This window comes from Coenobita brevimanus, chromosome 97, assembly GCF_032717465.1.
Source record: "Coenobita brevimanus isolate Jiangsu-jjx chromosome 97, ASM3271746v2, whole genome shotgun sequence".
NCBI lineage: Eukaryota > Metazoa > Arthropoda > Malacostraca > Decapoda > Coenobitidae > Coenobita > Coenobita brevimanus.
This window is the reverse complement of record NC_137050.1, coordinates 20,753,757-20,768,089: the sequence shown is the minus strand read 5'-3', so window position 1 is coordinate 20,768,089 and position 14,333 is coordinate 20,753,757. Positions and strand designations below refer to the sequence as shown.

Here is a 14,333-nt window from a genome sequence, read left to right as displayed (position 1 = left end):
AGAAGTATACCTCCCCCCCCCAAAAAAAAAAAAAAAAAAAAGTTACATGGGTGGAAAGGAAGAAGTTAGGTATAGATGGAAGGGTGGAGGTTACTTAGGAGGAAGAAACAGGTAGACAGTGGAAAGGAAGAAAAGTTATGAGGTTAGGTGAGTGGAAGAACAACTAAGGTGCCAAAACCAAGAAGATAGATATAATGATTAGGTTCCCTTACCCTGAGCTGTATGAGTTGTCCCGTGGTTGGGTGGAGTGAGAAGTAGGCGTCGGAGGGTGCGTAGCCATCCACCCCGTCCCCGCCAAGGGTGTAGGTCAAACCCCCATCCTCCTGGTCCACACGGTCCACATCACGGGCCACCACCTGGGAGAAGAGAGAGAAAGGGTGGTGAAGGGAGGGGGAGTTAGTGAACGTACCCTGACGTGGAATGTCTGACCGTGGTGGCTGACATACAAACAGATCGAAGAACACTTCGTTTCATTGGTTCACATTTTGGACATTCAGTTTCTCACTTGTCACTTATATTTTATTCTTGCTATCTCCATATGATTTTATCTGGATTAGAGTTTTTCAAAATGGACGACTTATATATATACCTTTCATTAACAGTTTTTGCTAAAGGAGGTCTTGCCTGATATGAGCAAAACCGTTTCTTGTCATTGTAATAAAACATTTAATGCGTCACTGATTTGACTCGGACCTCAAGAGTGTGGGCGCAGTGAATCCAGATCTTCTCTCTGTTTTTATACCGACATATACGATTACACAATCTGCGTCAAAAATTCCCGACTCCGGCCACAGAGTGAATAGGCCCAAGAGAGGACTCTCAAATTTGAATTAAATCGTCCTAGATATTAGCAAGAACATGTTTTTTAAAAAGTCATTGTACTGAACAGGTTACTCTCTCATTTTCATCCTTCTTCTGATTTTTTAACTGTTTCAGTTTCTGTCATTTTCTTCATTTATTTCCGACCTCATCTTCTCCGTGTATTTTGTCTAATGGCTATCACAATCTCTCTCTCTCTCTCTCTCTCTCTCTCTCTCTCTCTCTCTCAACAACTTTCTAACTAGCTAGTCCTTTTCAATCTCGCCCTGCTGTAGCTAACACTTCCCTCTCTACACACCTATCTCCACCTCTCAAACTCTTTCCATACGAGTATCGGTCTAACTATCCCTTGTCTCTCCCCACAGAGGCATTTAAATCTCTCTCTCTCTCTCTCTCTCAACCCACCTCAGTTAGTGGCAGCGGTATGTCCCTGTCGTCCTCCTCAATGAGTGTGACGGTGGGTGACGGGTTGATGAAGATAGGGGGGTTGTCATTCACGTCCCCCACCATCACCCTCACCATCGCGTGTCCCGTGTCGCTCCCCACTGCTCCCCACACCATTATCTCGTGCTGAGGGGGAGGGAGAAGAGGAGATTAGATTTGAGTTTGCTGGAATAGAATACAAGAGCTGTCCCGAGTATTAGAGGGTTGAGAGGAGAGAGAGAGAGAGAAAAAAAAGGGGAAGCTACTTATACAAAACTCTCGTGTGGGGGGGAGGGGGAGTGAGGTTAGAGGAAGTAGTGAAGGTTAAAATGAGGAAGATAAAACAGTAAGTCAATCCTATATTATCATTACTTTCGAGGTGCTGGGACTCAAGATTAGGTTATTTCAATTCTTTCGGTCATAAATCTATCTCCCGAATTGCATAAAATTCGTGTGGCGGCCTCCTCTGAGTGAACAGGTCATGGATAAGAGACTGACTCACCCCACTGATTGTAGTGCGTACGCGAAGGAAGGCTGATATTAAACAGCAAGGAAAATAAAGATGAGAAAAGATGCAGAAGTTTGGACATTTAACCTGAAGGGGAAAAAAGTGATGTAAGAAAGTAAAGAACTGACTGGGAGAGAAGAGTATTGTGCGATGGAAACACATCCACGCACAAAAAATCGGCAGAAGAAAGGGATATAAACGTACTAATCAATATTAAACGAAAGAGCTTTTATCTGAAAAAGGAAAAAAAAAGAGAGTGAGTCTGAAATCCATTAAAAAAATTATGTCATTTCCAAAGCATGTCACATCCTGTCTAAAGGAAAGCAAATAGGCATGCATTGACTCCAAGATGCCTGAACCTTCTGTGGCTGAAAGACGAAATCACAGGCAGGGGGAGAGACTGACTAAGGAAAACATATCCACAGTACTCAGTGTCTGGCACTAATGGAAATAATGTGGCAGTGAGGGATAAGAGTGTTGGTATTAAAGGGAGAGATGTGTTAGTACAAGGAAAGAACTGGTATTAGAGGCAGTCGAGGTGGCAAAGGAAGAAGTGATATTAGAGAGTTGTGGTAGTACTGGGAAAGAAGTTGTATTAAAGGCAGTCGTGTTATTAAAACACGTGGCATTAGAGGGAAAGATGTGGTTTTACAGGGAAAGATGTGGTAACACAGAGAAAGAACTGGTATTAAAGGCTGTCGAGGTAGCAAAGGAAGAAGTGGTATTAGAGGGAGAGATGCGGTATGGAGGGAGAGACGTAGTATTAGAAGTGGTGTCAAAGGGAAAGAACTGATACAGGGAGACAAACAGGATTTATAGGATGGAGGTGGTATTAAAGATTAGGTGTGGTATATAAAAAGTGGCGTGAATCTAAAATTATTAGTAAAGGCAGAGAAGTGGTAAAAAAGAAAGAGAAGTGAAAAGGAATTACAGGATGAACAGTGGAATAAAAAGGATAGAAACAGTAGTGAAGAGAGTGATGTGATATTACAGAAAAGTGGTATTACAGGGACAGACATGGTATTAATGGGAGAGAAGTGATATCAGATGGACGAAAGTGGTATAAATGGGAGGAAAGTGGTATTAAATGGAGAGAGAGGGATTGGAAAAAGAACGCGGAAAAAGGATTAGGTAGAAATGAAAGCAAAAAAAGTATGATGATGATGATGATGATGATGATGATGATGAGGAGGAGGAGAAGGAGGAGGAGGAGGAGAAGGAGGAGGACAGGGAAAGAATATGAGGAAGAAAAGAAAGGAGGAGGAACAGAAAAATGAAGAAAGAAGGAGTATGAAGACAGGAGGAGGAAAAGAATGGAAGCGGAGACAAAAGCGGAGGAGGAGGAGGATATGATAAGGAGGAGCAAGAATACGAGATCCCCAAGGGAAGATTAAAATACAAACATAACCCTAAGGCAACAAATCTTTCACCATTTTATTTTCCCGTTCTTGACTCTCATTACATTCTGGACAAGCCGGGGTCAGGGTCACGGCCTGGGGAAGAGGAGGAGCACAAAAGACCAACTTGTAACAACAGAACAAAAAGAATGGCTCGCAACAACAGCACAAGTTGTAACAAAAGCACAAGACCCAGAACCGGCGAGCATCCTCATAAGGGTGGCCATCGTGAAAAATAAACACACTTTCTGGGATGGTGAGTATTAAATGAAGAACACACTGAACACCAAGGAATGACGAACAGATAACTTTTACCTGTGAAGGTGAAAAATAAAACATAAATTCTTGGATGGTGAGTATTAAATGAAGAACACACTGAACACCAAGGAATGATGAACAGATAACTTTTACCTGTGAAGGTGAAAAATAAAACATAAATTCTTGGATGGTTTGTGCAGATGAAGAACATACGAGAGAACACAATGAAGAACACATGGATGAAGAAGGGTCGAGGAACAAATGTTTTCACGGAGGTATTAAAGGTGAATAATGATCATATTTTCCGGGATGGTTAGTCCAGATCAATTACATACTGAAGAACACGCGATGAAGTACAAATGACTTTCCGGTTGCGCCACAGATGAAAAACACACGATGAAAAACAACTGACTCTTTCTATGTAAGTACAAATAAAAAAGGAGAGAGATATATAAACATGGAAAAATGAGAACACGAACAAACAAACAGACGAAACATTCTAGGGTGTTACACATGAAGAACAAGCGATGAATAACAAACAACTTTCCCACGGTGGTAAAAAAGAAAAGAACAAAACAATGAGCTCCCTGAATGACCTCCTTTTCTATACAGGCAGATTTTATACGTGTGAGTGTGGGGTCATGCAAACTGGCCTAGTGTCACCATCAAGGCAGTATTCACTTGGACGAACATGCACAGTAATTTCAGCCATAATTATCCACAACCAATATTAAGCTTCGCAATATCACCACCACCATCACCATCATCATCATACACATTCATCATTACTCATCAGCATAAACATCATCATGATTATCATCATCACCCTCATCATCATCATCATCATCATCATCATCATCAATCATCATCATAATCATCCAGTTTCCAAAATCTTCATGTGAGGGTAAAAATCACAGCACGGTTATTTCACCTCTTCCGGGACACAACCAAATTACAGTCTCCACCTCCGCTGTGACATGCGAGCTATGAGGTTACCTGCAAGACATTTGGTTCGCGGTGGGGACGGTATGCCAAATACATGGAAGGTAAGGTTTTCTGTGAGATTGCCTGTAACACAAGTGGCAGATGAAGCAGTCTACCTATCCCTTATAGCAACATATGCAGATTTCTGTAAGGCTACCCGTAACACATGTGGTCGACGATGAGGTCCACATATCTCTTGTGGCAGAGCACGTGGAGTCAGTGAAGCCCGCTATGGAGGTGGTGGTCGTGTTGTTATGGATACTGGCCGCTGCTTGATAGGAAAGTTCGATCCAAAGTTCGGGCAGGGAATAGTTCGATTATCAAATTTCGTTGAAAGAGGCTTTCCTGATCTTCCATCAGACCCTCTGACATGCCATAAAACAACCTGTTAATATCACACCAGTCCTGAATGACAGCCATAGAATTCATTCAGTGATAAATGGCAGATATGAGTGCTTAGGTAGAGCGAGGGCTTTTTGTACCCCACTCCTGTTTGTGATGACCCTTATATATTGTTCTTGTTAACTTCTGATGATTCTTTTCTCGCTTTTGTAAGATTTTTAAAAAGTGGCGGGGTTACTTACTTCACTAACCTCTTCAGCACCAGAAATCCTCCCTAAAATGAATAATAATCGTCTACATACAGCTAGAATAAACCATATTTATATCTAATATCTATCTAGCCTATTTAACACACACACACACACACACACACACACACACACACACACCGCTCGCTGGTGCAGTGGTAACGTTCTCGCTTGCCATCTGGTAGACGGGAGTTCGCGCCTCGCTCAGGTTGCGAAAAGTTTCACTGACGAAGTGGGTGGTTACTGTCCCCCTTGAGCAAGGGGACGGGTGTGTACGTGTGTGAAGGTCACAGCCTTGCCCTTAGATCGGACTATATGAGCTCTCAGCTCCCTTCCGGGAGGGTAAAAGCTGACGATCACGACCATCAAGTGATCCTGACCGACCCGGTGAATTACACACACACACACACACCACGCTCTCTCTCTCTCTCTCTCTCTCTCTCTCTCTAATAATATATATATATATATATATATATATATATATATATATATATATATATATATATATATACTGTGCGTGTGTGTGTGTGTGTGTGTTAGATACAGATATTGATACTGAAACAGACAAGCTATAGATAAAGCATGGTACTGGATCAGCCACCTTGCACTACCCCTGCACCTACAAGTCTAAAATTATTCTTCCAGTCATCCCCTGGGAGGTGGGACGAGGCGACATGGAAATGAGGAAACACAGCACGATCTGCTAAATGTAGCTTAGGTCCGGAATAGTATTAGTGTGCTGGAGGTCAAAGACAAGGGAGTGCGGCTTTGTACTTCAATGAATTTCTATTTGTTGTGTGGTTTACTGGCTATGACACGCAGCATCAATATCTTTTGACATCAAATTCCTTTGAAAGAGGGTAAATTACAGTTTTTATGTGTTTTAAGGCCAGTTTCCGTAGAACATAACTCTCAGTTTTGTGACAGTTCCTAAAGGACGCTGTTTGTATCCTTTAAATTTTATGAAATATAATTTCAAAGAGAAGACGATTAAATACAAAAACTCCGAAATTTGCTCATAAAACAAAGTACCCAACATTGCTTAATCCTCATCGAAAACATTTGATCAACAACGATACCTTACGCAACTGAAGAGGCAGATCAGTTTTATACAAAAACCTTTAAGTGTTTAGTAAATGTTTGCAAACTTCATAATAATCTGCCCACTCTGAAAATTATCATTCTCGCTATACACAATTTTGTGACACTTCACAGAATGCTATCATTAACACTCTAGGTCAGCACAGAGGTGAGAAGACTCAGCAAAGACGTAACAGAAGGTAATCCATTTGGACCCAACTTATCAAATACAACCGAATTTAACTGACAATTATTAACCTTATCTAATCCAATCCAACCCAACCCAGTCCAGTCCAATACAATCCAATATAACACCCTATTCTAACATAAGATAAGAGACATATCTTAGCATCACCCATCCACCCACACAATTACCCTGGTCAACAACACCATCGGTCTTGAAATTCGACCAGTGGGATGAACAAGTGTTACAAAGAATTATTATCCAGCGACAATTAGAGGATTTTCGATCACGTAATAGCTACCAGATGCGTAGGTCGGTCTCCTAACCTTAAAATGTATTGGGCTATGGCAACCTGATCTCGGGCCTTGAAGATATTTCTCTTTGATTATATAAGCTTCACAGTAAGATATCAAAGCCAAAGGAATGGACAAAGTAGAGGATGAAAGATAATGGTTAGAGACACGAAAGGAGAAAAAATGGGACAAACGAGAATGGAAATGAAAAGAACAAAATACAGGAGAAATAAACTAACAGATAAGGGAGAATACAAGGATAAAGGTGAAACAAAGAAGAACAGACACGCGAGAAGGGAACGAAGAAGGAAGAGAGAAAGTGCAAGAAGAAGAAATATTGGGGAATGGAGAAGAATGGCAAGCTCGATGGCTCACCTGTCAGCGCTATCACACTCCTATGGATGAAGGATGATCAGAAGAAAGACAGAGAAGGATATGTGTGTGTGTGTGTGTGTGTGTGTGTGTGTGTGTGTGTGTGTGTGTGTGTGTGTGTGTGTGTGTGTGTGTGTGTGTGTGTGTGTGTGTGTGTGTGTGTGTGTGTGTGTGTGTGTGTGTGTGTGTGTGTGTGTGTGTGTGTGTGTGTGTGTGTGTGTGTGTGTGTGTGTGTGTGTGTGTGTGTGTGTGTGTGTGTGTGTGTGTGTGTGTGAGGGGGGGGAAGAGAAACAGCTGAAAGCCACACAACCACGATAAGTCCTAATATAGAACACATCAAACAGATCACACACACACACACACACACACACACACACACACACTCTCTCTCTCTCTCTCACACACACACACACACACACACACAAACTCTCTCTCTCTCTCTCTCTCTCTCTCTCTCTGGTTGTGAGGTCGATGAAACGGGAGCCACAACAACTTGCATTGTAGTTTGTGGTGTTGGTGAGGAGAGGTGAGCTCTTGCCAAACAAGTGTATTTCCAGGCACTCTGTAAGAACACCTGCAAGGGGTCGAAGCTCGGCTGATAAAGATAAAGCAATAATTCCGCTTGTAACGCACCACTCCTACCTCAGTGATTTTTTTTTTCTTTGTGTAAGTCGGTGTTCTTTACACGCACCTGTTGTTAGTGTGTTGATTTCCAGAGCTAAGGGCCTGATAAGATAATGCGTGATGTATTTTCTGACAATGACCGCTGTTATAAAAAACGGAATATTATTTATTTTTACACAGAGTCATGTGCGCTCTCAGCTGGAATATTGCTCGCCCTTGTGAAATGATGTGGAGAGGTTGCGCTAAAACAACTGGACAAAATTCAGAACAAAGTTATTAGAAATATTAATAACTCTATTAAAATGAACGACCTCCCTTACAGGTAAGAAGGAATGTTGCCTCCCTTGCATTATTTTACAGATACGAGTACTTTATGGCAAATGCTTAAACGAGCTTGCATCCATTGTGCCACCTCTCCACGCCTTCCCGCGCGCTACACAGGCATCTGGTAGCGCTCATTACTAGACAGTCACATTGCCGTATTACAAAACTTCTGCCTATCAAAATTCTTTTATTCCCCGAACTGCATTCTTAGGAACTCGCTTCCTCAGAATGGTTTCCTTCCAAACTTCAGCCTACGGCTGTTCCACGCCCAACTGTTCCAGATTTTTTATAAATGGAGGACACCTGCAATCAGGTGTACGGATTTTTTTCATTCATTTGTTTTTCCTTCGTTCTGTTGTTGTAAACACACACACACACACACACACACACACACACAATCCCAAATCACTCCTTCCCTCACTCTCACACATTAGTATTCTCCCTACCCACATCCACTCACACACACACACACACACACACACACACACACACACACACACACACACACACATTATCACCCCCTCCCCATCAAGCAGCCGGCGAGATCATAAGGATAAAGTGAACAGGGCAGGGCCTTTGTGGTGGTTAAAGGAGAGATGGACGTACCCTACCACCACCACTCACTCTCTCTCTCTCTCTCTCTCTCTCCTTTTCTGCTGTTCCTCCTTGCTTCCTCACATGCTACCCTCATTCCTTCTCATTCCTCCTGTTTACTTCCTTTCCTCTAGATCATCTGATTCTCTCCCGCTCTTCCACCTCCTCTTATCACCTGCATCAAATCTGTGAATCTCCTTACCTCTCGAGCACCTTATTGTTTCCTCCTCCTCCTCCTCCTCCCCCTCTCCCTCCTCCTCCTCCTTCTCCTCCTTCAGGTTCCACTGTGGTAGTATGTATTTATCCTTCTTCCTTTCCTACAAATTTCCGTGCCAGTTTTTGCACGGTACACGGTGTTCCTAAACCATTTTTTCCTGTTAGTCACGTTTGGCAGGTTTCGTGGGATGGGATAGCCATGCCCCTTCTTTGTTAATTATGTCTAATTTTGGCAATTAATTAGACCCTGATATACGGTTATCCTCTTTCCTTCTTTTCTTCTGCCTTGCCTACCAAACAACTTCTTTCCATCCGCTCTCTCCCTCCCTTATCTTGCTCCTACCCTCCTGCCTCCCTCTCTCTTCTTCCTCCATCTTGCTCCTAACCTCTTCCTCTTCTCTTCCTCCCTCATCTTGCTCCTAACCTCTTGTCTCCCCTTCTCTCCCTTCTTCATCTTGCTCCTAACCTCCTGTCTCCCCTTCTCTCCCTCCCTCGTCTTGCTCCTGACTTCTCTCTCCTTCTCTCCCTCCTTCATCTTGCTGCTACCCTCTTCCTTTCCCTTCTCTCCCTCCTACTCTTTGCTCCTTTGCTATCTTCTTCCAACTCCCTTCTCTCCGTCGTTTCTCTTGCTTCTTCCCAATCTTCTCTCTACCTTCTGTCCATCCTTGCTCTTGCCCCTCCTCCCGTACACCTTCCCCTTCTCCTTCCTCTTGCTCTTTACCACTCTAACCTTCTTCCCTCCACCGCCCCCTTCCCCTTTCTTATGATCCTTACCTACCTAGTCTCCTCCTCTTTCCTTGTTTCCTCCTCCTCCTTCCTCTTCCTCTTCCTCTTCTTCTTCTTCTACCTCTTCTTCCTCCTCCTCCTGGATTGTACTCGTATCCCTGTACAATATATTTTCACTTTTACTCAGCCTCCTCTTCGTATTCCTCTTTCTGCATTCTCCCACTTTTCTGTTCCTCTTTCCTCCTTGCTTCATTAACTCCTCCTCTCTTGCTCTTCATCCTCCTCCATCATGCTTTATTGCACCTAATCTCCTTTTTTTCTACACTTACTTCCTCCCTTCTCTTTCCTGCCCTTCTTTGTTTCCCGAGAAGCAGCCCATCGGCGCGACAGGTCTCCCTTCACACATCATTTAATCTCTTTAGTCCGAAGATGTATTTTTCTCATTTCAACACTCCTACCACCAAGCAAGTCTACTGAACTTAGGATGGAAAATTTTCATACTAGGCTGGCGAGATACAGTCTTCATTTACCCCTTAACTACAAGCTGAAAAAACTTGTCTGGCAACAGTACACCATTATGATGAGATTAAGAGTGTCACGGAGGCAATCGGCCACTCTGATGCACTACCGAATGCTGACACCAACACGCTGCCCTGGATCATCTTAACCACTCCGGCCAAGAAAAAAAGATCGAGCATTAACACATTAATACACACAAATAAAAACTCTCAGGCATAAACAAACTATCTAACAAACACGTGCGCGCGCATGCAAACAAGGACACGCGAGCGCGCATGCAAAGAAGCACAGGCTCGCGCGCACATTTTTTTTAATGGAAGGTAGAAGGAACCAAAGACTGGAAGTCCACAGGATTGTTCCCTCTAAGAAAAATAAGTAAAATTCAAGATCCGTTGATTTCGAGATTTCCGGACATACTGCATTTAAAAGATTGGTGGTCACAGGCAGAAAGAAATACAGACAGAGGAAGACAATTCTAGAGTTATCTCGTTGCATACATCAAGGACTGGGAGCATCGGTTAATTCTCGCTTTTGATAGCTGGACAGAAAAGAGGAGAGAGTTTACTGTCAGACGGGTACTAAGCGCCTGCCGTTAAGGAAGAGGGATGCAAGCATATAGTTCAAAAGAGCACTGATCATTGAAGTAACAGGTCAGAATTCTGAAGAACATCATTACTGATAGCTCTAGGAGAAAACTGGTAGCCGTCTACAGCAGCAGCTATAGAACGAACAGAAAGGATCCTAGATATACGTAAAGGCACAGACAGAAGGGCAGAAACCGTAAGAGGACGGCTTCGAGATGAAAGATATGTGTCAGACTCGATCGAAAGCCTTCGAGACGTCAAGTGCAATGGCAAAGCTTTTGCCAAAGTCCCAAGAGAAGGATGACCAGGAATCTGACAGGAAAGTGAGATGATCGTCAGTGGAGAGTCCCTGGCAGAACCCATACAGCCAATCGGAGAGGTTATGATAGTAAAGGTACTTTTACTTGTTAAGAATAGATTTTAAAACATTTCAAATACAAGATGCTACAGAGTGTCCCTGGTGGAACCCACACTAGTAACTGGGGAGGCTATGATTGGTGCTTTATATTATTTTTAAGAGTAGATATAAAAACTTTAGAAATAAAGGATGCTAAAGCAAATGGGCGATAGTCAGAGGGCATGAAAGCAAACTTCCAGCAAGAAGGAAAGGTAAACGCTGGCAGACAAAGCTGAAAGGGATTACCCATGCAGTGTGTAGGCACAGAAGCACAGTTTTTGAGAACACCAGGAGGCACTCCAACAGGCCCATATACCTTGTTAATACTGAAACCAGTGATGGCAGAAAGTACACCAACTAAAGAACTTTTAATGTCAGTCATAAGGAAGTCGCGGGGGGGGGGGGGAGATAAGCAGGAACTGCTCTGGAATCATCTAAGATAGAGTTGGAGAAGAAAGTCTGGGCAAAGAACTCTGCGAATAGAGGAAACAGCTGCACAGCCAGCAGTGCAGAAAAGAGGGAAGGAAGATGAAGAAAAGTTGTTGGAAAGGTTTTTGGCAAGATGCCAGAAAGAACAAGATGAATTTAAGACAGAAGAGGCCAGAGTATTTAGCACGAATGAAATTTATCTTAGCAGAGCACAGAACTGACAGTACGATTCAGGCAGAAACATAAGAGAAATGAGATTCAGGGATGGGTTGGCACCAGTAGCCTTTGTAGGCCTCCTTGTTGTAGACGCATTAAAACAAGAATTTCTGGCACTAATCAGAGGATAAGAGAAAGGATTGTATGCATCCATGACCTCCAAAACATGCGAGGTATACTCACATGGCTCTCGGCCATGGAAGTAATAGTCTTTCCAGGGAAAATCAAAATACTGTCTGAGGGCTTCCCAATCATCTACCTATCTATTGCCAGACGCCACAATCCCGTAAGGGGTGGCCATTTGACTTTGAGTTATTTGTTTTACTGGGAGGGGCACTAACCTTCCACCAACCCATTTGCTGACACGTAGGGAGCACGTATTGTTTTGTTATATGGTTACCACCCAGCGTTGTAAATGGTTTCTTGGCTTACAGGAAACCATTTGGATTGCCACTCAATGTAAAGCAGCAGCTCCAAAATGCCACAGACGCCGTTTTGTTGGAGGGTTCGCAGACCTTACTGGAGCGACAGGACGGGTTAAAATGATAAGGTTGAGATTTGAGGAGCCCAGCAGAGGGGAACGATCAAAGAGTACACTGAAAGATTAGCTGTACAGAAATTATCAAGTATGTTGGAACTCTCTTCAAGGTGGTCAGGGATACCGGCTGGGTACTGTACGAGTTGTTCTTGGTCATCAAGGGTAGAAAAGATAGAGGGTAGAAAAGATAGAGGCTTGTTCACCAGGCAGATCAGTGAATTGTGGGGAAACCAAAGCTGGTAGTGATAACTGAAATCACCTAAAATGGAGATTTCAGAAGGAGAAACTGACAGAATATGTTCCGTCTAAGAGGTGCAGTAGTCAAACAATTTACCACAGTAAGTAGAATTAGGGGAAAAGTACATAGCATATATGTATGAGAATGACAGGATAGCTGCTGCCAGAATGTAGAGATTTCAGAGGATTCAGTTTCAGGAACACAACAGCAAGATACTGTATGTTGTTATGTATATATACACAATTATCACCTTTGGCTTTGAAATAAGAATAGATAATGTGGGAGGATACAAAGAAGGGTTTACTATCAGTCGCCTCAGAAACTAAGTGTCAGTGAGGAAGAGAAGGTGAAGTTTAGAGGAAAAAAACGTGGTGTACAACAGAGAGAAAATTAGAGGAAAGGCCATGACTGTTGTAGAAATGAACAAAGCATGAGAGTCAGACATTGGTTTCATGCATCTCTCCTGGTCGTCCCCGAGAGAGGAGAAGACGGCGAGAGGTGTTTATGATCCCCCCACCCTCACCCCTCGGAAATCCGAAGCTGGGTGTTAAGACACCATTTTTACTGATTCTGAGAGAGGAAGTATGGTGTGTAATGTGCATGTAGTTTGGTGTAAACAGTCAGAGGATGATATACAGCAGACTATGCTGGCCTACTCCCCGTGTTACCGAAATGCTGAAAAGGTTCAGCAAAGGGGGATGGCCAGAGCTAGTCCTGGGGGCTGGTGAAGCAGGAGCTCGAGCTCCCCCTATCACCAGTTTTTCATCCACCTTGGCAATACTACCCTGTTCGACAGGTGTTACACTTTATTCCCTACACAGATAATTCTGAAATGCCCTATATATTTATATTCACTGTTATCTTTCATTATGTTAACATAAGGTGAATCACAACTCTGAGGTCCCTGGATAACACCAGTATATCTGTCATTACTCAATAAACTTAAATGAAACTCTATACTTACAAGCTTCAGTCTGTGCCAGTCATATACTGTATTCGAGAAACTCACCATTGTCTGAATTTAAAGAGAGTGACGCTCGAAAGAAATGCTGTCCTCTCACTACTGCGGTGCTGAGCAGACATTCGTTGGTTAAATAAATTGATCAAGAGACAATGCCATACTCGATAACAGACCTCGTATTTTTATTTCCCCTGATTTAATTTGGTTGTGGGGACATCTTAAAGGAAAGAGATATTAAAATGTGAATTCCACCCCCGATTAGCCAAAACGTATCAGTCTGAGGGTGAATGCAGCCATCTAAGAGGGTAAATTGCACTAATAATTCATTAATTTGGAACATCATGTTTAATTACCGCTTTCAAATCTTAGTGTAAGTGTAGATATATTTTACTGAAATCAAGAAAACAAGGGCCAAATTTAATTTAATACGATTTATTAGTAACATATTTATATTATTCTGGAACCTTAAAGTAGTGAATCACACAGTTTATCAGCCCCGCTCGGATGTGAGAGGATGTAATTTGTCTGGTACCACCCTTGTTGGTTAGCACATAATTTTGGTCAAACGTATACATATATATACGTTGTCTGCCCAGCTTACCATTATGATATATAAAGCCGCTATGGGGAAATAAAATAATCGTGTTCTCTATCCTGCGCCATTTGAACATCGAAAATATTATAGATACCATTGTTCTTCCTTCCCTATATACCCGCCTACCACCATTCATCCTCCCTTGATCCTTCTTTCCAAATTCCTTTTATTCTCTTTCCCTTCCTCCCTCTCATCCCCTTTCTTCCTTCCTTTGCTCTTTCTCTTGCCTGTTCTTCTTCTTCTTCCCTGCTCATCTCTCTTCTTACCTAATTTTCTTCCTCATGCTACCCTCTTTTCCTCTTAACTAGCCCTTCTACGGCCGTCTCCTACCTTCCTGTTTAATCTGATTAGCTTTTCTCTCTCTCTCTCTCTCTCTCTCTCTGACACCTTTACTGTCTGCGTGCACCTGTCTACCATCCTACCTACATATCTGCCAGCTTAAATGACTATCTGCTAATGCACCC

General features: G+C 42.8%; 1 protein-coding gene across 1 annotated transcript in view; it reads right to left on the bottom strand.

The window, feature by feature from the left end:
- Positions 1 to 1,341, bottom strand: part of LOC145413628 (putative neural-cadherin 2) — a 276,011-nt gene extending 274,670 nt beyond the window's left edge. Inside the window, exons 1-2 of the mRNA XM_080283289.1 lie at positions 1,225 to 1,341; positions 213 to 356 (exon numbers count right to left, since the gene is read on the bottom strand). Of these exons, the coding sequence (XP_080139415.1) occupies positions 213 to 356; positions 1,225 to 1,341 (261 nt within the window). The remainder of the gene's footprint in view (positions 1 to 212; positions 357 to 1,224) is intronic.
- Between the last annotated feature and the right edge of the window lie 12,992 nt (positions 1,342 to 14,333).